Source organism: Protopterus annectens, chromosome 8.part0 (assembly GCF_019279795.1).
Source record: "Protopterus annectens isolate FY-2018-M chromosome 8.part0, PAN1.0, whole genome shotgun sequence".
In the NCBI taxonomy this organism is placed as follows: domain Eukaryota; kingdom Metazoa; phylum Chordata; order Ceratodontiformes; family Protopteridae; genus Protopterus; species Protopterus annectens.
Genome location: NC_056741.1, coordinates 1796517950 through 1796544030, shown reverse-complemented (window position 1 = coordinate 1796544030; position 26081 = coordinate 1796517950). Strand labels below are relative to the sequence as shown.

The 26081-nt window shown below is 43.6% G+C and overlaps 1 protein-coding gene across 1 annotated transcript in view; it reads right to left on the bottom strand.

The window, feature by feature from the left end:
- CNOT1 (CCR4-NOT transcription complex subunit 1) overlaps positions 1–26081 on the bottom strand; it is a 4219019-nt gene that overhangs the window by 872837 nt on the left and 3320101 nt on the right. Inside the window, exon 35 of the mRNA XM_044079520.1 lies at positions 18169–18360. Within this exon, the coding sequence (XP_043935455.1) occupies positions 18169–18360 (192 nt within the window). The remainder of the gene's footprint in view (positions 1–18168; positions 18361–26081) is intronic.

The window sequence follows — 26081 nt, the reverse complement described above, 5'->3', positions numbered from 1 at the left end:
CTAGTATGTCCAAGACAGGAGGTATAGCTAGAGGCCTGTGCTGAGGGAGCAAGAGAAAATCCCTGAGCCTTTTCTTGGAGTCTGAGTACTCTTGGCCTTCCCAGTGGAAGTGTTCCCTCAAGGTATGCAAGGTTTCCCCAAAAGAGAAATCCTCAGGGGGGGGGGGGAGACAGAGGGAATGGACTCCTCTGCATCAGAATCTTCAAAAGGGGAGTATGAATGTTCCTGGTCCTCAGAATGTTCTGAAGTAATGGAGGCCTGGTCCGAGGAAGGGTATTCTTCCTCCACTCTGGGCCTTTTGTCCGAGGGGGGGGGTTGAGAACCCCTGATAAGAGTAATCAAATCCTCAGCCATTTTGAGCATCTGCTTTTTAGGCATGGGGCCTTGAATGGGGCCCTGTGGAGCTTGTCTTTTAGTATGCATGGCTGCTTTAGATTTAGTGAAAGCCTTAATGGAAAAAGAAGAAGAGGGCCTGAAGACACCTTGAGAAATGGCAGGCCTGTCTAAACTCTGGGTTTCCCCGCCAAAAGTGGCATCGGTATCTGTAGTCGGAGTGGGGGCCGAGGAGCCTGCGACCTCGGGCACAGAAGACACCAGTAATTAAGTGTCATCGGTAGTCAGGGGCTGCGTAGGCGCCTCGCTGAGAACCGGTAGTCGGCCTTAGCGTGGCGTCAGTAGAAGTCGCGGACCTCGTATATCGGTCCTTATCCTTGCGTCTTTTACCCAAAACTGGAGTCGGAGTATCCGACGACATAATGTAATTAAATTTTTTACCAAAATAGTGATGGGCGAACTCCGCCCGACGCTTTATAGTGCGTTTGTTGAATCTAGCACAAAAACGGCAGGCCGAGATGTCGTGGTCTGGGCCTAAGCAAGGAATACAGAAAGAGTGGAAATCCTTATGCGATATTTGCTTCCCACATGAAATGCAATTATTAACTTTGTCTGACATCGGTCTGAGGCAAGAAAAGTTTCCCCAACGGGGTACTTAGCTTTCAAGAAGACTCTGGCTGAAATATTTTCGTAAATCTCAGGAGCTGGCCGACCGGCACTTGCGAACTGCTTCTGCTTCGGGCACCGAGCGGCAAGAAAGACTGAAGAAGTTGGCGTCGGCTGGCTCTTTTATACCCCTGCCGCACAGATATCAGGGAAGAAGCGGCAACCGACGCCGAACCTAGACTTTGGAATTCGGCCGACCGAGAACCCGCCTGACGGCAGGATAACCCCATCTGCTATGACTGCAGCTGTATGCACGATGAACATTCATAGACAAAAACCTTTCCAAAGCAAACTTCAAACTACTTGCATCCGAAGTGGAAAGCTTCACTATTCCCTTGCAGAAGAATAATGATATCCAGGATGCGGAATCCTACACCAAGGCACTCTATATGCATCTTCAGGATTGCATGGACTGTGCTATCCCAAATAAAACCAAGACTCCTTCCTCAAGCAAGAAGAAACCAGTCTGGTGGACCCCAGCCATAAGCAAACTTTACAATAAAAGGAGATTTATACAAAAAAAGGCCAAATCTCAAGTAGAAAAATCATCCCTTATCAGCATTAGTAAGAAATTGAGGGCCCTCATCAAGTCAACTAAAGCTAATTTTGAAAAGAAAGTTGCCAAGGATGCCAAGGATAACCATAAGGCCTTCTATGGCTACGTCAAAAACCTAAACGGCAACGCTCAGGTCTGTTCTGAGCTAGTACAAAATGGAACAAAATACACTGACCCTTCTGACATTGCCAACATCTTGGCTGACAGGTTCAGTGCAAATTTCTCCCTCCCCCTCACCACCTACAGGGCCTATTACCATTCTAGGAGACTGAGTAAGTCCAATTACTGATACATTGGTTAACAAGGCTCTATCTAAAGCTAAAAACACTGCCTCCATGGGACCAGATGGTGTCCAAGGCTGTATCATATGCAAGCTCCAAAAGGAATTAACCCCGCATCTTAATACCCTGTTCAGTCTCAGCCTCTCCACAGGATATGTGCCCATAGAATGGCGCACGGCAATGGTGGTCCCGCTACACAAGGGTGGGGCCACAACTGACCCTGGGAACTACCGACCAATAAGCCTAACCAGTCTGATCTGTAAGGCTATGGAGCGAATCATTATGGAACTCATAAATGGAGAGATTGGGAACCTCCAGTCACTGGACCCCACACAGTTCGGCTTCGTCAAGGGCAGATCATGCCTCCTGAACCTGGTGGATTTCTTTGAGACAGTTACTCAAGCTATAGATAAGGGAAAGGAGGTACACACGGCTTACCTTGACCTTGCTAAAGCATTTGACACCATTCCCCATTCAGGTATTATTGATAAGCTCACCAGCCTGGGCATAAACCCTTACGTCACAAGATGGATCGCAAACTGGCTCTCAGAAAGATCCCATAAAGTAAAAGTAGCGGGATCTATGTCTGAATCCAGACCAGTAACGAGTGGTGTGCTTCAGGGCTCTGTCCTGGGGCCCCTCCTGTTTGGCATATATTTCTCAGAAGTACAGCTAAGCACGGAAGGGCTGTGGCTGACAGTTTGCGGACGACTGCAAAAGTACAGTTTTGTACCTACCATAAATGTAGATGTCCGAACTGGATAGCATCTGCAGTCATAACAACTGGGTTGTCCTGTCGTCAGGCAGCCCTTCAGTCGGCCGGATTCCAAAGTCCGGGTCCGGCTTCGGCTGATGTCGCACTTCACCCGACGTCATCTCTGTTGGTCTTCGGGTATAAAGGCATCAGCCGACGCCATTTTCCTCAGTGTTTCTTGCCCCAGATGCCAGTAGCCCTCTTGAAGGCTAAAATTTGGATAGATGCCAATGTTTCCAAAAGATAGAGGTAAACACAAAAATAAGCATGTATGTACATATATACAAACAAATACACCATAAAGACTCCCCCACCAGCTAGCTATTAGGAGGGTAAACACCCTAGGAGTACCACAGAGGGAAGGAGGAGGGTAATCCTGACTGCAGATGCTATCCAGTTCGGACATCTACATTTATGGTAGGTACAAAACTGTACTATGTCCTTCATGGATGCATCTGCAGTCATAACAACTGGGTAGAATACCATAGCCAACTAGGGAGGAGGATAAAAGTAAATTATGGTGTGTTTAGGATCCCTTGCAGTACAGCAGTGGCAAACCCTGCTCGGGATCTGGAATATAGAGGCAAGTTATAATGCTTGGCAAATGTATGCACGGAGGTCCAAGTAGCCGCCTCAATAATGTCTTTGGTTGCCACTCCTCGTAAGAAGGCTGTGGTAGTGGCTGTTGCCCTTGTAGAATGAGGTCTTATGTTCTGTGGAATTGGTTTTCCATGGAAGGAGTAACAGAATCGTATGCAATTTCCTATCCATTTGGAGATTGTCTGTTTGGAAATAGCTTTTCCTTCCCTTCCTGTTGCATAGGCTACAAAAAGTTGGTCAGTCTTTCTGCTACTTTTTGTTCTGTCCAAGTAGTAGCATAGCTGTCTATGTACATCCAAGGTATGCAGTATTCTTTCCCCTCTGTTTTGTGGGTTGGGGAAGAAGGTAGGTAGGTGGATTGCCTGGTTTAAAGACACTCTGGATACCACCGTAGGCATAAATGTAGGATTAGTCCTCATGGACACTCTATCTTGGTGGAAGATTAGGAAGGGTTGCACTGCCATTAAGGCCTGTAGTTCTGAAACCCTCCTTGCTGAAGTAATTGCCAGTAGGAAAGCAGTTTTCCATGACAGGTGTTGTAGGTCTGCTGTTGCTGCTGGTTCAAAGGGTGATAGTGTCAACTTTTCTAGCACAAAGTTTAAGTCCCAAGCTGGTAATGGTGGTTTCCTTGGAGGTTTTACATTCTTGATTCCTCTGAGGAACTGCCTGAGCAAAGGGTGCGAAAAAACAGGTGGATCAAAGCTGTATTCTGCTGAAATAGCTGATGCATGTATCTTGATGGAGGAGTAGGACAGGCCTGAATGAAGAAGTTCGGCCAGATACTCCAGAATGTTAGGCATATCTATGTTTGACACATCTTTTCCTCTTTCAGTACTCCAAATGACAAACCTTTTCCATTTTCCAGCATAGTTCCTTCTTGTTGAAGGTCTGCGTGCTTCAAGAATAATGTCTTTAACTCTTTGGGAAAGTCCTGTATTAGCTGCTGCTATGTGATGTTCCATGCAGTCAGTTGCAACGTTTTTAGGTTTGGATGTATGATGCTGTAGTTGTTCTGAGTTAACATCAAAGGCATCAGGGTATTGGCCACATATTGTTCGAGACATGCTCCTCAGCAGTGGGTACCAGTGTTGTCTTGGCCAGTTTGGAGCTATCAGGATTATCCTTGGACGTTCTTCCTTGATTTTTAGTAGTACTTTGTGTATCAAGGGAAGAGGTGGGAATGCATATGCTGTTAGGCCTTTCCAGCTGAAGGAGAGCGAATCCACTTTCCATGCTAGTGGGTGGAATGTCCTTGTGCAGAATTTTTGAGCTGGTGATTGAGAGGTGATGCGAATAGATCTATCTGAGGCATTCCCCATTTCTTTGAGATGGTCTTGAAGATGTCCGGGTGCAGCTTCCATTCGTGGGCATCCGATGTGGTTCTGCTTAATATGTCTGCTAGCGTATTTTCTTTTCCCGGTACAAATATTGCCTGTAACTGGATGTTGTAGCTGAGTGCCAGGGTCCACAGCTCCAAAGTCATTCTGCATAGGGGTATGAATGAGTGCCTCCCTGTTTGTTGATGTACCACATGACTGTGGTGTTGTCTGTCCTTATCATCAACTGGCCCTCTTTGAGAAATGGTCTGAACTTTTGGATTGCCAGTTTTACTGCCAGCATTTCTTTTAGGTTGATGTGCAGGTGAAGTTGATCCTGTGTCCACAATCCTTGCACGCATTTGTCCAGCATGTGGGCCCCATCCTAGGTCTGAAGCGTCTGTTGTGATGGTCTGGCTTGCTTGACATCTGCGAAAGGGTAGGCCTGGGTTTGACTGGCATGCCTGAGCCCACCATAGGAACTCCTGTTTTAAGCATGGAATTAGTGGGATTTCTGTTTCTAGGCTGTGTCTGTGTTGGGACCATAAATTCTTTAGGTACCACTGTAGTTTTCTCATATGTAGTCTGGCAAATGGGACCAAGATTATGCATGATGCCATGAAGCCCAAGGCCTGCAGTACTTTTCTTGCTGTTAACTTGTTCAGTTTTGTTAGTGCCAAGAAGTAAAGAGGGAGTTCTTTTTGTTTTTCTGTAGTTAGGAATGCCATTTGTTTTACTGTGTCCAATTCCGCGCCCAAGAATGTCCTTGTTTGGGATGGTATCAGCCTTGACTTTTGTAAATTGACTGTGTATCCCAGTGCTTGTAGCAAGTAAATGACCCTTTGTAAATCTGTTGTCAGCTTGCTTTTGTTGTCCCCTTGTAGCAGGCAGTCGTCCAGGTATGGGTAAATTTGCAATGGGCGATTACTGATGCCAGGCATTTTGTGAATACTCTGGGCGCAGTAGATAAGCCAAAGGGCAATGCTGAGAATTGATAGTGCTCTGATCCTGCAAGAAATCTGAGGTATCTTCTGCAGATTGGTCGAATGGGGACGTGCAGGTATGCCTCCTTGAGATCTAGAGTTACCAGCCAACACTCCTTGTCCAGCATGGGAAGAAGTTGCTGTAGGGTCAGCATTTTGAATTTTGGGACAATGATGTATGTATTTAAGGTGGACAGGTCGAGAACTGGTCTCCAACTTTTTTCCTTTCTTGGAACTAGGAATAGTCTGGAGTAGAACCCCTTTCCTTGCTCTGCTGTTGGCACTCTTTCAACAGCTCTCATGTTTGCTAACTCCATTATCTGTTGTAGAGCCTCTGTTTTTTGATTTGGAGGTAGATTTGGCATTCCTCTTTTAACTGGTAAAGTGTGGAAGTGGAACCGGTAACCTTGATCTATGGTTTGTAAAATCCACTTGTCTTTTGTTATGTAGTGCCAGTTCTTTGAAAATAAGGTTAACTTTCCGCCTAGAGGAGCTGCTATTTGTTCCCTGGTAGGCGGATTTAGGGTTAAGTCACTGTGGTTGTGTTGATGTAGTGGCAGTGGTTGTGTCTGTGCCTCTGTTGTTTCCTTGCCACTGTCGTCCTCTGTAGGCACCTCCTCTGGTTTGGTTTCTGCCTCTGGAACGTCTATTCCTGCCCCTTTGAGATCTTGTGGAGTCAGGAAAGGACCAATTTTTGGCAGGCCAGTTCCTGCTAAACCTTGGGGGTTGAACCTGCAAGAAATCTTTAACTGTTTGAACAGATTTTGCCTTTTCTTCCATTTTCTTCATAACCTGCTGGGCAGGTGTGCCAAACAAACTTGTCTTATCCATAGGAGCATCTAGCAACTTAGCTTTAACATGATCCGGTAAGGCTTGCTCCTTTAGCCATGCATGCCTTCTTATCACTGTGCCAGTCATGGCTGATCTAAATGAAGCCTCCAGTGCATCATAGCCACATTTTAAGGAATGGTTACTAACCTGTTGCATGTTATTTACCATTTCTAAGACATATTTCTTATCAAGAGATTCATCAGTGGTTAGCTTTTTAGTTAACTGATCAAGCATAAACTCTTGGTATTGTATCATGTGAAACTGACAGTTTAAAGTTCTAGCTGAGAGAGTAGCTGAAGTGTAGACCTTTTTACCCCATCTGTCTAATGACCTTGCTTCCCTTTCAGAAGGAATAGGGTTTTTAGCTATGGTCGCGGCTACTGCCTTGGGACCCTGGGATATAGTTTCTGGGTCTGCAAGTGGGGCCTTGTAAAGGTGGTGATGAGTATCTGGTACCCTGTAAAATCTGTCTGGTTTGGCAGGGGCTGGGGGTAAAGAATCTGGAGCGGAGCAGACATCATTGAAAGCATCATCCACCACAGAGAGAACAGGAGGTATAGCTAAGGGCCTGTGCTGAGGAAGGTGCAGAAAGGTCCTAAGTCTTTTTCTGGAGTCTGAAAAATCCTGTTGCTGCCATTGGAACTGCTCTCGCATGGCATGTAAGGTTTCCCCAAAGGAAAATTCTTCTGGTGGGGAAGCAGCTGGAATGGATTCTTCAGCATCAGAATCTTCAAAATTGGAGAAAGGAGCCTCTGGCTGGTCAGTTATGTCTGATTCATCAGCAGAATCATCAGAGGACACTGGCTCAGGGGCTCTGCCCTAGGTCTCTTCTCTGGGGGCTGAGAGGCCCTGTCTGGGTGAGATTGAGATCCTCTAATTAATGAAATTAAATCTTCTGCCAAAGTAAGCATTTGAGAACTAGAAGAGGGCCTGGTTGTGGGGGGTTTAACAGGCACTGTTTTAGTAGTCTTGGCTGCTTTAGCCCTGGCGAAGGCCTTAATGGACATGGCTGCTGGAGGCCTAGCAGCACCACGTGCTGGGGTAGAGACATCCAAGGGAATGGTGTCTGATAAGTCAGTGGCAACCACCGTAGTGGATAAAATTTCTGCAGCCGATTCAAGAATGTTAGCAGGGGCCTCAGTTGTAGAGATAGATTCAGCTGTACTTTGATCAGTTTTCTCGGTTTCGGCCGAAACCGAGACACTCGCGGTTTGCTTAACCATGGTTTCGGCCGAAACCGCGGACCGCGAGTGTCGGTCTTTATCTTTGCGTTTTTTGGCAGATTGGGTAGTCGGAGGATCCGACGGCATAATGTACGCAAAATCAGAACCGAAAAACTGTTCTGCAAACTCCGACCAACGCCTAAGCGTTCGTCGGTTGAAAGAAGCACAGGCCGAACAGGCTGCTACGTCGTGGGCTGGGCCTAAACAAGGCAGACAATAAGAGTGGAAATCTTTATGAGGTATTTGTTTCCCACAGGTTAAACAATTATTAACTTTTTCTGGCATCGGCTGAGGCAAGAAAGAGTCCCCAACGGGGTACTTAGCTTTAGAAGTCTTCGAAGTAGTATTCGGTAGAAGTAATCTCTGGATCCGACCGACCGGCACTTGCGAACAGCTTCTGCTTGGGGCGCCACGCGGCAAGAAAGACTGAGGAAAATGGCGTCGGCTGATGCCTTTATACCCGAAGACCAACAGAGATGACGTCGGGTGAAGTGCGACATCAGCCGAAGCCGGACCCGGATTTTGGAATCCGGCCGACTGAAGAGCTGCCTGACGACAGGACAACCCAGTTGTTATGACTGCAGATGCATCCATGAAGGACATCTGGGTGCTATAATTGAGTCTCCGGCCGACATGGAGATCCTCCAGAAGGGCCTAAATGAGACTGATGCATGGTGTCAAAGCCATGGTCTCAAGCTAAATGCAAAAAATGCGTAGTAATCCCCTTTGAGAAAACAGAGTACCCGCAAACTACAAACATAGGAGGTAATCCCCTGAAATCTGAAGAAATAAGGGATCTAGGGACCCAAGTAGATAGTCAGCTTTCCTTTGATAACCATGTTGCCAAAGTGGTTAGAAAATCCTTCTATGTGACCCATCTGATCACGAAAGGGTTCACATCAAGATCTAAGGATGTAATGGTGGACCTCTACTCTTCCCTCATCAGACCCATTATTGAGTACAATGCACCAATTGGAATGTACCTGGCTAGACATCTCCAGCAGCTGGAGAGACCACAAAGGTACGTAACCAAGAGGATTACTGGCCTCAAACAGTTGCCCTATGCAGCATGACTGAAAAAGATAAGACTGTTCTCTGTTGCATACCACTTTCTCAGAGGCAATCTCTATCTAACGTACAGAGCCATGTCCAACCCAGAATTATTGAACATGCTCCATCTTAGCAAAACTAAATCTACTCGAGCTACACGCTCTAGGGATATAAACCTCAACACAACAATGAATAGAACATGCTGGAGGGATAGATTCCCTTCGCAGAGACTTCCCTTACTATGGAACAGGGTCCCGAGCAACATAAGACAGAGCCCCTCATTGATGAGTGGATGGGTAACAAAGTTCATACCGGGGATCACACCAACAGCACTACTAGATAGGGGCCAAGGGTACTAGTTGCTAGTACAAGGGTCTAGGGAACTACTAAAGGGGCGGTGAATACCGCACAACGTGGCTGGGCTAATATATGCCTTCGGGCAGATAGCCCAGTACCAACCTATGGATGGTGAATTAGATGAGGCCAAAGAAAGGGAAAACAAATTAGTCAAGGCCTGTAGGGTACAATGAGGATCACTTGGCTTCTCAACCTGGTTGCTTTCTTGAGAAAGAGGGAAATGAGAGGGAAGGAGGGAAATGCACAGAGTAGACCTGAGGGCCAAATGAGAAGTGTGTCTCTTGGGGATTCCCCCTGAGAGGGAATTAGGCAAAGTAGCTGTCGCACTTATTGTTCAGGGGTGATGCAAATAGGTCAAAGCAAGGCTAGTCCCAGTGACGGAAAACCTCCTTCACTATTCTGGGATTGAGAGACTAGCGTGAGGCAGTAAGATACAGCTGCTCAGTTTGTCTATCATGTTTGAGCTCCCCGGGATGTGCGCTGCTATCAGGAAGTGGTTGGGGAAGTCACCCATTGCCACACTCAGAGCTTCACTACACAGAGGTAAGATTTGGTTCTGCCCTGTTTGATGTACCAACCCACGGACATGTTGTCTGATTGAATTGCAATGGTTCCTAGAGGGAGGACGGACTGAAAGGCTTGCAAAGCTAAGAGCACTGCCCTCAACTCCAGAACACTGACATGCAGGTTGGCCTCTATTGGGGACCAAGTGCCTTGGACAGTTCTTCCCAGATAATGCCCCCCACCCCATATGAGAGGCATCCATGGTCACTATGGCCTTGGGTTGAACAGGGATGAAGGGACAGCCTAAAAGAATTTCCATGTATTCCATCCACCAGGAGATGTCCTTTTTGTAGGGACTGGTGGTAAGACTGTGGTAGGTCAATGGATGGGTAAGAATGAACCATTGTGATACTAGAAGCCATTATGGTAGCCGCATATGAAATTTCGCTAGAGGAACCAGGGTGATGGTCACCGCCATAGAAATTAATGCTTGAACTAGTACTACTGGAACCTTGTTTCTGCAGAGAATAGCTTATACTTGCAATTTTATCTTCTACAGTTTGTGTAGAGGAAGGGAAACTACACAAGATGATGCTCAGATGAGCGCCTATGAATTCTAGATCTTGAGTAGGGCTTAGCTGAGCCTTTGACTGATTCACTGTGATGCTCAGGTGTGCGAAGTGCAGAATGAATTCTGTTGCTTGAAGCAGTAGATGCCTGATGAGAGTGTTGGAAAAACAGTCGTCTAGATAAAGAAACACCTGGAATCTGTACAGTCTCAAGTGAGCGGTCACTGCTGCCAGACACTTGGTGAGCACCCTGGGGGCTGTGGTGAGACCAAAGGAGAGCACTCTGAACTGAAAGTGACTGGCTCCCAGCCGAAACCGGAGAAAACTTTTGGAGGGTTTGTCCATTTTTATGTGATAATATGCATGTTAAGGGTCTACAGAACACATCCAACCATTTTCCTCTACAAGGGGAAGTACAGAGTGAACAGTGACCATCAGGAATTTTGACTGAACAAATTTACTCAGCAGGCTGAGACCCAAAACTGGTCTCTAGTCCCCATGTCTTTTCTGAAACTAGAAAGAACCTTGTGTAAAATCCAGATCCTATCTAGTCTGGTGGGACTTCTTGGATAACTCTTATCTAGCAACTTTTGGATGTCTAAGGCTGCTTGGTCCCTCTGATCAGGTAGAACATTGCGGAGCCTGCTTACAGATCCTGAATAAAGGAGGAAGGAGATAGCTTCTGGTAATAATTTTCAGCACTCAAGCATCTGAAGATGTCTGTCTACAGGCTAGTGAATGCAGAGAAAATCTTCCCTAGACTGCTTCCAGAGGTAAGCAATCGAGCCACATTTCAGGAGCGCTGGTAGGGCTGGAAAGATAAAATCTCTGGAACCCTGACTCTGCAGGTCACCATCTTCCATAAGAGCTCCCCCCTCAGCCCAGAGGGGAGCCTCCAACAGGTGCATCTTGGAAAGGCTCTTGGGACTTTTTGAACGATTCCTAGAGTAGGATTGTTGGGGAGTAGAAAAATGTATGCCCACTGCAGACAGGGTCTTCCCATCCTTCTCACACTTGGTTAGAGTTTCTTTGACTTTAAGGACGAACAAAAAAAGATCCGTCAAAGGGAGCACTGACAAAGGAAGACTTGAATGGCTCCGCAAACTTACACAGGTACATCCAGGCATGTTGTCTAATAGCAACACCTTGAAGTGGCTGACTTGGTCGCCCCTTTGGTTGCATGTGCAGTGAGCCTCATGGACAATTTAGAAAGACTCTAGAATAGCTAACTGGGAGGCCACTTTGTCTTGGACCTTGTCACACACAACTCCTGCTAGGGTGTCCAACAGCTCCTTGATCAGATCCCTCTGGAGCCTTATGAAATGTGCCATAAAATTCAAAGACGTTAAGGTGAAGGCCGATGATGCAAAAACCTGCTTTCCAAATCTGTCCATCGCCCTAGACTCCCAGTTAGGGGGATGAACAGAGGAACTTTCCTCAGCTAGTTCTTTTTTGGTGGCTGCCGCCACGACCATGGCATCTACTGCTAGTCCTTTTGCCTGGTGTCAGTGGTCCTCAGGAGCACGGAGTATCCTGTCTGGTCTCTTGGGAAACGGTTCTACGGAGTCAGGAGCCTTCCAAGACTCTGAGCGATTAACTTAATGATGTCATCAGTGGGAGGGGTCACCGAAGAAGTAGATGGTCAAGTACCAAAGGCTTGCAAGTACACAGACTCCACGGAGGTAGCGTCTTTGGGTTTCCAGTTAGCCCTCTGGTGCAGGCTGCCTGCAAGCAGAGGTTGGTGGAAGCTATGGGTAAGAAGGGATCAGGAAATGAAACTCTGACCCAGAAGGGGCCACTTCAGAGGTTGCAGAGGCCAATGCCCTCTCCACAGCCTGGAAGGCAGGCCCTCAGCGGAGGGATGGGAGCCTGGAACCAAGGAAGACAAACTCAGAACAGAGGTCACACCCCGCCCCAACAAGCCTACCTCTGACGCAGGAGCCGAGGAAGAGCCCCCAGTCACTGAAGATCTGAGAGGTAAGGGCGAGTCCGAATAAAACACAAGAGCCGAACATGGAGCTAAGACCTCAGGAGTCCAGTGGTTCCAAACGAAATGGAGTCAGAGCCGACCCCGGAACCAAAGATGGAAGAGCTGTCGGTGCTGCTGCAACTGGAACCGGAGCAGTCTTAGTGGGGAGCTCTAAGGTCTCCGAGGAGGTTAGAGAAGTTGAAATAGGTGGAGTCCTGCTAGAGTACATCCCAATTCCAGTTGGAAGCAGGGTCTGGGTGGAGGCAGAAAGATCCCTAGCTACTGGTCCACCAGCCTCACTACGTCTACTTCAGAGAAACTTCTGGTGGAATGGACAGACATCTCCAAGGGGGATTCTGGCCTTTCCACCAAGGAAACGGTCAATGGATGGGGAGTACCTTGTCCTGGGTGTATAAAGAAGTTCTACTTTCAGCACCAGAGTGGGTACAGCCTGCTGTGGTGCAGGAGGAGAGGTCGGCAGCTACAGTAGTCAATGCAGACATCGGAGGCGAGGGCACTGAAGTGAAGGATGATGCTGAGGTAAGTCTGCTCAGACAGCTTCTGAACCTTAGCTTTCTGTTCTAAGGAAGCCCCTATAAAGTAAGATTTAGGTTTCTTTGTTAAAGGTGCCAGCGGTGCCGATGGAGATGTCGGCACTAAATGACTGTCTTAGAACCAGAGGCTGTCTGAACCATACTGGCCTTGGATAAGGATTATTCAAAGGGAGTTTTAAGAAGACCCTTCAAAATTAATTTATTTTTACGCTCTACCAACGCTTGATTATTAAAGGCTTGGCAGATACAGCATTCCTGTTCCAAATGAGAAGGAAGAATAGCAGCCCTCAAAGCACAGGACCCGGATTCCAATAATAAAAGTATTAACCAAATGGTTAAACCCAACATTATTGCACAAAATAATAAAATAATAAAATGATAAAAGTTAAGCGCTTTCTCTCGGTCAGTACCGAGCTTCCTCAGAACACATGGCAAATAACCATCAAGTTAGTCATTAAATAGTCGTTGATAATCACGTGGCTCTTCTTCTCAAATCACCATTTAAAATGGTACAATGTGTTAATGGTGAATAAATAAACAACATAGTATGAAGTCCATAAATAATTAGTAGTACAAACCTAAATAATAATAAATTGTTTAACAATATATAACCTATTAAACCAATAACGTGTATAAAACCACCTATTAAAACAGTCCTATAGTTCAGACGGTCACAAATCATAGTGACATGTAACATTCACCATTCCTACCTTAAAAAAGTTAAAAACTGTTGTGCAGACTAGGTGGTATAGTAGAAAAATGCACCCCATCCTGCAAATGCCCTTTATCACCCTAACAACACTCCAACTCTCTCCTCCCTCATACAACCCCACAATAATCAGAGGAACCTACGCTCTTCTAACAAACTACTGGTTCAAATTTCCCAATCTAATAACTCAGCAGATGACTCCATATTCTCCAACTCAGTTGGCAGAACATGGAACAAACTACCTCAATACCTCTCTACACTATCTTCATTCCCACTTTTTAAAGCTAAAGTAAAACTCTTTCTTTCCAACCACTGGCTCTGCTCTTGTACCAACCCTAGTTGAACTCTTTTCTTTCCTGCCTTCTGTTTCCTTTATCCCCTTATTTTCTTTGTCCTTATTTCTACCCCACTTGAACATCCTCCTCAAATTAATTACATATCTTTATTTTATTTTCCTTTCAATTCTGTAATAGAGTATTCTTCTTGGGTATTCATTTTTTTGTTCTATGTTAAGCCTTATTTTGTACTCTGATCCTTAGGGAATTTTCAGTTGGTTATGTTAAGTTCTTAAATACTATTATATATTCTTTATTACTGTATTATTTTATATTGTTTGTATAAGTTTAGCTTGTTTTAGTAGTTTATAGCGGAGCTTTTCTCCCCGGGCCTCCAATGAAAATGGACATATATCCAGTTGGACTAGCCCGGTTAACAAATGTAAAATAAAATAAAATAAATAAATGCCAGAACACCATTGAACAACTAGTATCCATGTTTAATAAAAAAAACTATTAGCTCACATAATTATTAATCAATAATAAATATATCAATAAATAAAATATAATAAGTTGAGAAAAGGTAATTTCACCATTTTTAATTTTACTGAGCTGACACTTACTGATGAATACTTTGACCTTTTTTCTAGAGGGTTTCAATACGTTCCTGCTCGATCTGGGACAATTGCTAACACTCTAATTGATTTAAAATTCATTAGACAGCTGAATTTAAATATATTTTTTAAAGGACAGACACACACTGGTTCTACATTGACCAGGAAAAGTGCATTTAACCCCCCACGCACCCATCTCTTAAAGTTTTTGAAGAGCTGGCTGAAAGAGACATAAGGGCATGTGAAAGGACTAAAAGTTATGGTTACACTGACAATATTAGTGAAAAAGAAATGGAATTGATAGAGCTTTTAAACCAGGAGAAATGCGAGTTATGAAACCAGATAAGGGTGATGGGGTTGTATTAATGTACACAGTGGATTATGATACCCATTTATACAATCTGTTACAAGATTCGGACCAGTATGGATTAGTATCTCGTAATGAGATTAACATTGCATATGCCAAGATAAGTTACTATTTATATCATCTGTTACAAGGTACTATTGACGAATGTTTGTACAATTATTTACACGTAGAGAAACCAAAAATTCCTGTGATTTTTGGAATTCCTAAGACTCACAAAGGTTTACACCCAATTAAATTCAGACCTATAGTATCAGGGACAGGTAGCATTACTGAACCCCTAGTGAAATATGTGGATTTCACTGTTAAGAACTTTGTAGCGTCTATTCCACACATCAACAAAGACTCTTGGGACTTTTTGAAGAGTATAGACCAAGGAAAATTTGATATTGACACCTTAATGGTCACTTATTGACATTACAGAACTTTTTCCTAGTATTCCACACTTGACTGGGCTTGAATGGTTTGGCGAGGTATTGGTGACCATACCCGGTATTGATAGGAACACTATTAATGTAATTCTTGAATTCATGGAAATAATTTTGGACAGCAATTTTATTTATTTCAACGGTGAATTTTACCAACAAAAGAACGGAGTGGCAATGGGGGCCCCTTGTGCCCCACTTTATGCTAATTGTGTTTTATATTATTGGGAGCAGAAACACATGCTACAGACTAAACGGCCTGAATTTATTGTGCACTACACGAGATACCTGGATGACATTTGCCTTTTATGGAAAGGTACAAGGGAGAAGTTAGAGGAATTCCTAGAATACATTAACAATAGTACTGAATTCTTGAGTTTTACACACATTGATCAGCACCAGCTTAATTATTTAGATGTTACATTATACAAAGACTATCAAAATCATTGTTTTCAATCTAAACTTTTTAGAAAAAGTATGTTTTCGAATTCTTATTTACATTTTGCAAGTGGACACCCTTTTTATCAGAAGAAGGGTATTGTAAAGGGGCAAATTATTAGGGCCTCGAGGATGACTAGTACCTATGAAGGTTTTTTAGAAGAGGCAGATACTATTGGGGCATTATTTGAAGAAAAGGGACACCCTAGGAAACTCACTGACAACATTATAGTGGAAGTTACAGAAAATAGAGATTTGAAATATTTTCCCCTGTTAGGGATGGGTCAAATGACCACCAAACAACAATGTACTGCTGGAAACAGACGAATTTAAAAACAATTTCATACATACCTTTTCCACTACTCACAAAGTGGAACAGATTATTTTAAAACATTGGCCAATTTTAACTTTACATGATGAAATTAGAAATTATATTCCAACCCTCCCACAATTAGGAAAAGAGATGTTAATTTGAAGGAGCTCCTGGAAATGGGTTCTTTAACAAAACTGGGTACAGGTAGATTGAAAGTTGGTACATACAAGTGTGGAGCATGCCAGCAATGTAGGTTTATGATGAACCAGGGTACGGTTTTTATCCCCTCAAGAAGATTCAAGTTTAAATCCACCAATTATTTTAACTGTGGGATGAAAGGGGTGGTTTATTTAGGAATATGTACAACTTGTAACAGTTTCTATGTTGGCAAAACGGAGAGACAATTCATAAAAAGAGTGTATGAGCATATATATGATGTTACCAAGGGTAAAGATACTAATGCTTTTTTTAAACATTCCCAGGTCTGTAATAACACGGAATTAAAATTTATTGTGTTGGAACAAGTGACCCCCGACCTTAGAGAGGGTAACTGGGAAGCTAGGTTGGAGTACCGAGAGCTGCTTTGGCAGTTGAAACTGGATGCAGGGAGGGCTCCTGGCTTGAATGACAATATTAACATCAGTAGTGTATTGAAATTAAGAGCGGCCCATGTATGAATTTATTATAATTTATTTCAACTTATATTTTATTTATTGATATTATATTTATTGATTATTAATTATGGTGATCTAATAGTTTTTTATTAAACATGGATACTATTTGTTCAAGGGTGTTCTGGCATTTGCAGGACGGGGTACATTTTTCTATTATACCACCTAGTCTGCACAACAGTTTTTAACTTTTTTAAGGTAGGAAGGGTGATGTTACTTGTCACTGATTTGTGACCGTCCGAACTATAGGACTGTTTTAATAGGTGGTTTTATACACGTTATTGGTTTAATAGATTATATATTGTTAAACAATTTATTATTATTTAGGTTTGTACTATTAATTAAATGGTGACTTGAGAAGAAGAGCCATGTGATTATCAACGACTATTTAATGACTGACTTGATGGTTATTTGCCATTTGTTCTGAGGAAGCTCGGTACTGACCGAGAGAAAGCGCTTAACTTTTATAATTTTATTATTTTGTACAATAAAGTTGGGTTTAACCATTTGGTTATTAATACTTTACTATTGGAATCCGGGTCCTGTGCTTTGAGGGCTGCTATTCTTCTTTGTTTTTCTTCCACATCCAAATGAGAAAGACATAAACAGTAAACACAGGCGGAGTGCCCGGAGTTGAGCATCTTTTGCCCACAGTTCTGGCACTGCTTAAAACCAGTAGTGTCCTTATACTTGTCTGCCATACTGATGGCAAAGAAAGAAGGTCAAAAGGCAGAACTCTAGTGACACACACAAGAGACAGAAAGATTACCAGTAGAAAAACTATCTAAAAATGAGAGAGAAAGGGAAAACTTTTACCAACAATGGTAAAAAAGAACTACCTAATGTTAGAGAAGAGCGGGTAAAGGAAAATGCAACTACCAGCAATGGAAGAGAAGAGATGCCAAAAGGTAGAGAGAAAAAAAAAAACACATTCACTCCTAAAAGTGTGGGCAGAGAGAAAAGTCTAAAAGGAATCAAGAGATGGACACGAAAATATAGGTTAGCTAATAAATTCTTTTAAATTTACTTAGCTGAGAAAGAAGGAACAGCTGACACGTCTTGCTACAAGAGTGGCAAATGAGATCTAAGGCAATATAGAGGGGGGTATTGTGGGTGGAGACTTAGCTCGAGAGATTTTTTGCTGGTGCGAGCTGTATAATGGCTGAACCCGTTACAAGGATCAGAACAGAGTACCAAAAAGTCAAGAATAGATGAAGATTGACAGCATCAAAGACTATTGTAAAAGAACTTTTTAAACCCAATTACTTCTTCAGGGAAACCAAAGTTCTGCAATTTATGAAACAACATGTGATGGTCAACATCTTCAAAGGCCCTTTTGAGAGCTATGAATATAGCAACAGCGGGTCTATATTATAACATCGAAGTTAAGGAACATCAAATACAATATGGTCGACGCCATACTGTCGAAATTCCGTAACTTCGAAAATGGGGGAAAAAAAATCAAACCTTTAAATTTTTACCCTAACGGGTTTAAGCAGGGGTACAAGCCCCCCTGTGCTCCCCACACCCCTGTTACTTAAATATACCAACTCCGAGACGGCACTACATTGCGATGAACGGAAATCTCCACTTATGGAGATTTCTGTTTACATGCTCGAGATTCTGAGAGTTCAATATTCTGGTGCCAACAATGACAGATTCAACACTGTCGGCTTTCGAGAATATAATATAGACCCACACCAGCACAATAAGATTATGCAGCGAGACGGATGCATTAAAAGTTACCAATTCAAAACAAGAATGCTAACTAATATGACAAAACACAACGTACAGAGGTTTAAAAGCAACTTACCTTCTGCAGCAATCCGAGTGCAGCAATTGCATCACGTGAGTTTCTTGCCATTACTACAGCTTCTAAAAGATTACGGAGGGCCTGGGCCTGAGGGTTCATAGCCAACGTAGGTGGAATAGCATGCATATGTTGCTCCAGATCAGCAATGCACTTGTCATAGATCTGTGCCACATCATCAGTAGCCCAGGCCTGCTGTAAAGTAAGAAACTTTCATCAGCACAGTTTAATTCGGAATGAAAAACACCTTAACTACCAATGTTTAGGTGACCAAGTTAACGTCAATGTTTTTTTTTTTTTTAAAGTTTTTTTATCCAGGTCAGAAAAGGCAATGCTCAAAAGTGAAGCCAAAATATGCACATATGTATGCATACAAAGATTGACGATGCCTTTGATTTCTATACAGTGAGGATTTCACAGCTTCAAAAAAAGTGCAAACATTACACACATGTATGATATACAGTTATGTGCACATATTTACTACCTATACATGATGTACACATACATATATATACTTATGTGGGGGTAGGGGGGGGTGCACATTTTGTTAACAAAGCTAACCCTACTTGGTACTTGAGGGTACAAGCACATTACTTAAAAGCAGTGAAAGACTAAAAGCTGCAAAATTACAACATGCGATGCTAAGACAACAAAACAAAATATAGAGTAAACACCACCACCAACTTACACACCACAGACAACTGAATGACAAAACTGCAAAATTAAAACTTGCAATGGACAGAACACATTCAACAAGTTAACAGCAGTACGATGAAAAATAATACAATTACACATGCTGAATACATACATTCATAACACTTACCACAAATTTATAACTTTACATTATAATCAGGAAAAAATCAATCTGGTACAAGTCAGGTGCAGAAGTACTTAAGATATACGGAGGGTGAAACACTGAACAAACTGGTTACTGTGATGGGTAGCTAGCAGGGACAAGTTATAATGACAGGATGTGGTAACCATATACAACAATGGTTTGCTAAAGAATGAAGGAGAATGTAAAACAAACTTTACGGGAAAAAAAATGTTATTCTGGTTAAATTATAGGCATATGTACCTTAAAAAGACATTACTTACTCAACTCAGTTTCTTAATTCAAGGGGTCAGTAATTATAAGACATATCGAATATATAAATAAATGTTAAGTATAATTTATGCTCATTATTATAAATGAATAGTTAAAGTTCTTCTAATTGATAGGTCTAAGTGTGTGTTAAAACCTACTGTGTAGTTTTTTGTTTGTTTTTAGTAATTTAATCTTAAACAGAGTAAAATACTTATTCAGAAATTTTCAGCACATCTACATAGACGTAACAGCAACAATGTGATTGGCTGTGTTATGATGCTGTTATTGTGTTTATCCATAACAAGTTGTTCATTTGTTAGCATAATGCTTAATGCACTAAATCCCGTAGTTTCTATAACTATTGATCTAATAAATGCCAGCACATAAATGCTCCGTGGATCCAGTTTTGGCATCCTGCAGACTACAAGAGCAACAGGAAGGAGAAAGAGATACTCCAAGTGCCTCCATTTTGATTTTTTTCACAATTTACTGCTCTTTGCACTTGTTTTTTGTCATTTTTAATTTATCTGCATTTATTTAAACTGCATTGGTCTTACTATTGCTACACACTCAAGTGTGCTACCTTGTACTGCATTTAAAGTGGTTTTGCTATTGTTTTAACTGCTTTTCTGAAAAAAAAAAAGTTCCAAGCTTGTTTCCCGACTTTCCTGTAACTAGTGTAGTCCAGATACAGATGCTGTATCCTGAACTGTTTGGTAAGTTTCTGAGCCGCCCAGACCTTTCTGTGTTGGAGGGAAGCCTTCTAGCTCATAAGTGGGAGTGATGAGCACTAGGCAGCCTATCTACCACAAGAGGAGTGGTTTCTGGTCAAGACATTGTAGCTTATTGGCCGTTTGGGCAAATTTTTCATGTCTTTTAACTTTCTAGTCTAACAGCCTGTGTTTGAGTGGGTTTGCGCACCGCAGCGGTGCTCAGCTGAGCTAAACTATTACCAGTGTCAGAAAGTCTGCTCTTCAATTTTTCCCTTAGAACGTACTCGTTCTTTTCCTTCTTGCACTTCAATTAGCTTAACCGGCTAGCACTTAAACATGCTTTTGTAGCATTTATTGTAGCATACTTACGTGCCATCAGCACTAGTCGTTCTTATGCAGTACAGCACTAGTACTTATTAGTTATGACCACCCCCTCCTGGTATGATTGTAGGGCAATTTCCTGTCGTTTCTCCTGCTAACCAAGTGCACTTGGGCATATTGAGACAGTGTGGCAACTGTCTAATATACACAGATAACCCTCTCCTCTCACCTCCCAACACTCATACGTGTGAGAATGCACTTGTATCACCAAACTGGAAGTAGTGCACGCTCCAACCAAGTTTGAACTAGCTGGTCAAGAGGAGGTCAACACCTGCAACTCACTACATAGAACACACAGCACTCCAAAACACCAACCATCACAACCTGCACACAAACACAAACCATACACCCACTTTTGCAGAAGCTCTCAATAAAAATTTACCCAAACTGAGACCCGTGAGAGAGAAACGCACTCGACCATCACAACACCAACCTCAGAACACAGCTCACCACCACACTGTGCCCCTCAACCTAAGCCCTTAAGGCAAAACACTTTGCCCAATGTACTAATCACTTGAGACTCAGTTGTGAGGTACACTGATGTCCCACTCATTAGATTGAGCAAGGAGAAGGCGACAGTCAGTTGTTTATCAGGTGCCAGGATCAGCCACATAACACATGCACTCGGGTCACTCAACAACCAGTGCAAATATGATTCAGTCATTGTCCATGTGGGTGTGAATGATCTGAGACAAACATCCCTGGACTACATGAAGAGAGATGTGATGGAACTCTCAGATTACTTGCCCAGGTAGGTATAACCCCAGCCCTGAGCAATAGTCTACCATCACCCAGAATGATACTACAGTACGAGCAGAAAATGACTAACAATTGGCTAAGTTTCTGGTGTCACTCTAAGGGGATCCAGTATCTGTCTGCCTGGGATGCCATGATCGACGGACCTCGATGCTTTGCCAGAGAAAGCCTGTATCTGCTACCCCTGGGATTCCAGGTACTGGCTACTCTTGCCACCCCTGCAGTGCCTTTTTTAGGCAGTGTTCCAAAGACAAAAATTCAACTGTAACAGCTACAAATAAATGCAATCTGAGGGTCATGCTGCTCGATGCTAGAAGTCTAAATATCAAGATGCACTCCCTTGAAGCTCTCCTCAAAATGGCAAATGTTGACATCTGTGTTGTTACCGAGACCAGGTTCAAAGAGGCAGAAAGCACCCCTGCGCTCTCAGGCTACAACTCATTCCTTACCTTTCGGCCCCAGAATACGCCCGGAAGCTCCAAAGGCGGTGGTGTCGCCATATTCTTAAAGGATACACACACCTCTAGACTGGTAGCCCAACATAATGCATTCGTGGTACTTCAGGTACAGCTAACACTGGGTAAGATGGCGATACAAGTCATAGCCTGCTGCAGAACCCCAAACATGTCCCTAGACACTCACTCTGGTTCCTAAGCACCCTGGAATCTATCAAGGTCCAAAGCAATACTCTCATACTAGGTGACTTCAAATACCATTCCATCAACTGAGAAAACTATTCCAAGTACCAATGTACAGGCCCGACGCTTTCTGGAATTTATCAATTCCAGTGCCCTGGATCACCTCATTCTGACCCCCACTAGAGGAAGCATCATCATCGACCTCATCATCAACATGGGAGACCACTGCTCCACACATATAGTCCATGCTTCCCTGGTTAAATCAGACCACAAACTGATCACCATGGAAATCTCCATCTCATCTACAACCCCTGCTAAGGTGACCACCCTGAAAAACTTCTCTAAAGCTGCTCTTGGGCTCCTAAAAACAGAGGTGGCTAACTTCTCGGCACCCATCCCAATGGAAAATAGCTACATGACTGCTGAATCATACACCAATGCAATGTACGAGCACGTACACAAATGCATGGACCTTGCCATAAAAAATAGAACTAAGACGCTCTCCTCCAAAAAAGGAAGCCAATCTGGTGATCCTCATTATCAGTCTCAACAAAAAGCTAAGATCCCTTATCAAATCCTTTAAAGTCAGCTATGAAGGAAGAATTGTGGCAGACACAAAAAACAACCAAAAAGCCTTCTGTAGCTATATCAAAAACCTCCAACGCAATGCCCAGATTTGCTCCGAGTTACTGCACAATGGCAACAGATATAGCCAACATACTAGTTGACAGATTCAGTGCCAAATTTACCCCACCCACACCCCCCAAGGGCCCTATCTCAATACCAAAAGAAAGCCTAGTACACACAATTTCTGCAGCACAGGTAAAAGCTGCATTGTCCAAAGCCAAGAATACAGCATCCATGGGATCTGACAATATCCCTGGCTTTGACCTACATGAGCTACAAAACGAACTGGCACCACATCTGTGTGCCCTGTTCAATCACAGCCTTACCCTCAGGCTATGTCCCTAATGAATGGCGCACTGCTATAGTCATCCCGCTCCATAAAATGGGGAGAAACTACAGACCCTGGAAACTATCGACCTATTAGCCTAACGAGTTTGGTATGCAAAGCTATGGAGCAAATCATCATGGACCTGCTTAACAAAGATATAGACAATCTCCAAACTCTTCACCCCAGACAGTTTGGCTTTGTCAAGGGGAGATCCTGCCTGCTGAACCTGGTTGACTTCTTCGTGGCAGTCAGCAAGGCTGTGGATGAGGGTAAGGCAGCCTACCTCGACCTGACCAAGTCCTTTGATACCATTCCTCATTCAGGTATCACAGACAAACTCACCAAACTAGGCATCAAACCTTATATCACTAGGTGGGTTGCAAATTGTCTCACAGACAGGACCCACAGAGTGAAAGTTGCGGATTCCAAGTCAAACTGTCGACCAGTCACGAATGGAGTCCCACAGGGCTCGATCCTGGGCCTTCTCCTGTTTGGAATCAATTTCTCAGAAGTCCAGGAAAACACAGAAGGACTCTGGCTGACCAAGTTCGCTGATGACTGCTAGCTAGGAGTCATTATCACCTCCCCAAGTGATGCAGCCATCCTACAAAAGGGCCTCTCTGAGACCAATGACTGGTGTCAAAACCATAACCTGAAGCTTAACGCCAAAATGAGTTATCCCATCTGGAAAAAAACTCACTTCCCACGAATTACCAAATTGATGGCAGCCTACTGAACACTGAAGGGGCCCATAAGAGATCTGGGCACCCAGCTCGACAGCCATCTCACCTTTGACCACCGCACTACCACTGTAGTCAAGTCCTTCTACGTGGCACATCTTATAACTAAAGGTTTCGTATCCAGGAAGAAAGAGGTCATCATCCCTCTGTGCTCATCCCTCATTAGACCAGTCACTGAATATAATATACATAATGCCCCGTTTGGCATGTACCTGAACAGACACCTACAACAGCTGCAGAGGCCACAAAAGTACCTCACAAAAAGGATCCTAGGCATTAAACACATGCCCTACATGAAAAAACTCAAGAAACTTCAGCTGTTTTCAGTCTCTCACGGTCTACTTAGAGTTGATCTCCACTTGACTTACAAAGCCATGTTTGACCCGACCCTACCTGAAATCCTACACCTAAAGACATCCCAATCACCCTGCGCCACACGCTTCAGAGATCACAACCTCATTACCAAAGAACATGCTGGAGGAACAGGTTCATCTGCCAAAGACTGCCCATATTCTGGAATAAGCTTCCCATTCATGTCAAGCATCGCACCTCGCTGGCCTCATCAAGAGCAATCTTGATGAGTGGATGGGTAAAGTACAGTTGTGTACACTTACCATAAAAATAGATGTTAGAGTGTATTCATTGTTGCAGTCATCACACTTGGGGTTATTTTGCCAAGGGTAACCCTCAGTCGGCCCGAATACTAGAGGCTTAGTATTACTGCGTCGGTTGCTGTCGCTTCAGTACTGACGTCAGGTCATCAGAGGTATAAAAACAGGCAGCTGACGCCATTACATCAGTTTCTCTTGCCCCGAATGTCAGGAGCCCCCAAACAGGGACCGCAGTTATGGCAAAAAAACACTACCAGTAAAAAGTAAATACTAAAAGCCCTGTAAGGAGTGAGGAAGAGAGAGAGGAACAAGGGGGCTGGAGGGTGGGAAACCAGGACTGCAACAGTGAATACACTCGAACATCTACATTTATGTTAAGTGTACACAACTGTACTAGGTTCACTGTTGCAGTCATCACACTTGGGTTGATTCCCAAAGCTAGAGACTGGGTGGAGGCAGTCAAGAAGAGTTGGGGCTGGCTAGTATGCCCTGCAGGATTGCTGTTGCAAAGCCCGCCCTGGATTTGAAAAAGATAGGCAGGTGGTAATGCTTGGTGAAGGTATGAACAGAAAGTACAGTTTTGTACCTACCATAAATGTAGATGATCGAGTGCTAATACAACTGCAGTCATAACAGATGGGTTCTCCTGCCGTCAGGCGGGTCCTCGGTCGGCCGAATTCCAAAGTCTAGGTCCGGCGTTGGTTGTCATCGCTTCTTCCCTGACATCAGTGCGACAGGGGTATAAAGGAACAAGCCGACACCATTTTCTTCAGTTTTTCTTGCCCCAGATGTCGGGTGCCCCCATAAGGAAGGCAATACATAAATTTGTGTAATCATGCAGTGCAATATAATCAAAATACAGTAGTTGCAAGCAAATACATCATAAATGAATACCCCAATCAGGTTGTATGAGGATGTGTTAACCTATAGGCCTGTCCCAAGAGGGGAAGGAGGGAGGGAAACCTGGACTGCAGCTGTATTAGCACTCGAACATCTACATTTATGGTAGGTACAAAACTGTACTATGTTCATCATGCATACAGCTGCAGTCATAACAGATGGGTAGAATCCTAAAGCTAAGAAAGGGGTGGTAGGCACTAGGTGGAACTAGGAGGAGCCAAAATGCCCTGCAAGACTGCAGTGGCAAAGCCTGCTCTAGATTTAGAGTATAATGGTAGGTTGTAGTGCTTGGAGAAGGTATGCACAGAACTCCAAGTGGCTGCTTCCAAAATATCCTTGGTAGGAACTCCTCTGAAGAATGCTGCAGAGGTGGCTGTGGCCCTGGTGGAATGAGTTCTAATGCCTGTAGGAACAGTTTTGCCATGAAAGGAATAGCAAAAGCGTATGCAGTGGGCTATCCATTTTGAGATTGTCTGTTTGGAAATTGGCTTCCCTTGAGCTCATACCGCATAGGCCACAAAGAGCTGTTCTGATTTTCTGAAAGGCTTTGTTCTGTCCAAATAATAACGCAGTTGTCTGTGGATGTCCAAGGAATGTAGTAACCTCTCCCCTTTGTTTCGAGGATTAGGATAAAAAAGTAGGTAAATGTATGGCCTGATTTAAAGCTACCCTGGATACCACTTTAGACATAAAGGACGGGTTGGTTCGTAAGGAAACTCTGTCCTGATGGAAGATAATAAAAGGTTGGACGGCCATGAGAGCCTGTAGTTCTGAAACTCTACGAGCTGAGGTGATAGCCAGAAGGAAAGCTGTTTTCCAGGACAAATATTGCAAATCTGATGAGGCAGCTGGCTCAAAGGGAGACAAGGTCAGTTTTTCCAGAATGAAATTAAGATCCCAAGCAGGTATTGGTTGTTTTCTTGGAGGCCTTAAATTCTTGGCCCTTCTGAGGAACTGCCTTAGGAGAGGGTGAGAGAATAAAGGTGGATCAGTGTTGTATTCTGCAGAAATGGCTGATGCATGGATTTTGATGGAGGAGAAAGAAAGTCCACGGTTTAGCAGTTCAGCCAAATATTGTAGTATTTGAGGTAAATTCAGTTTTCCAGGATCCTGGCCCTTTTTCTCATTCCAGACA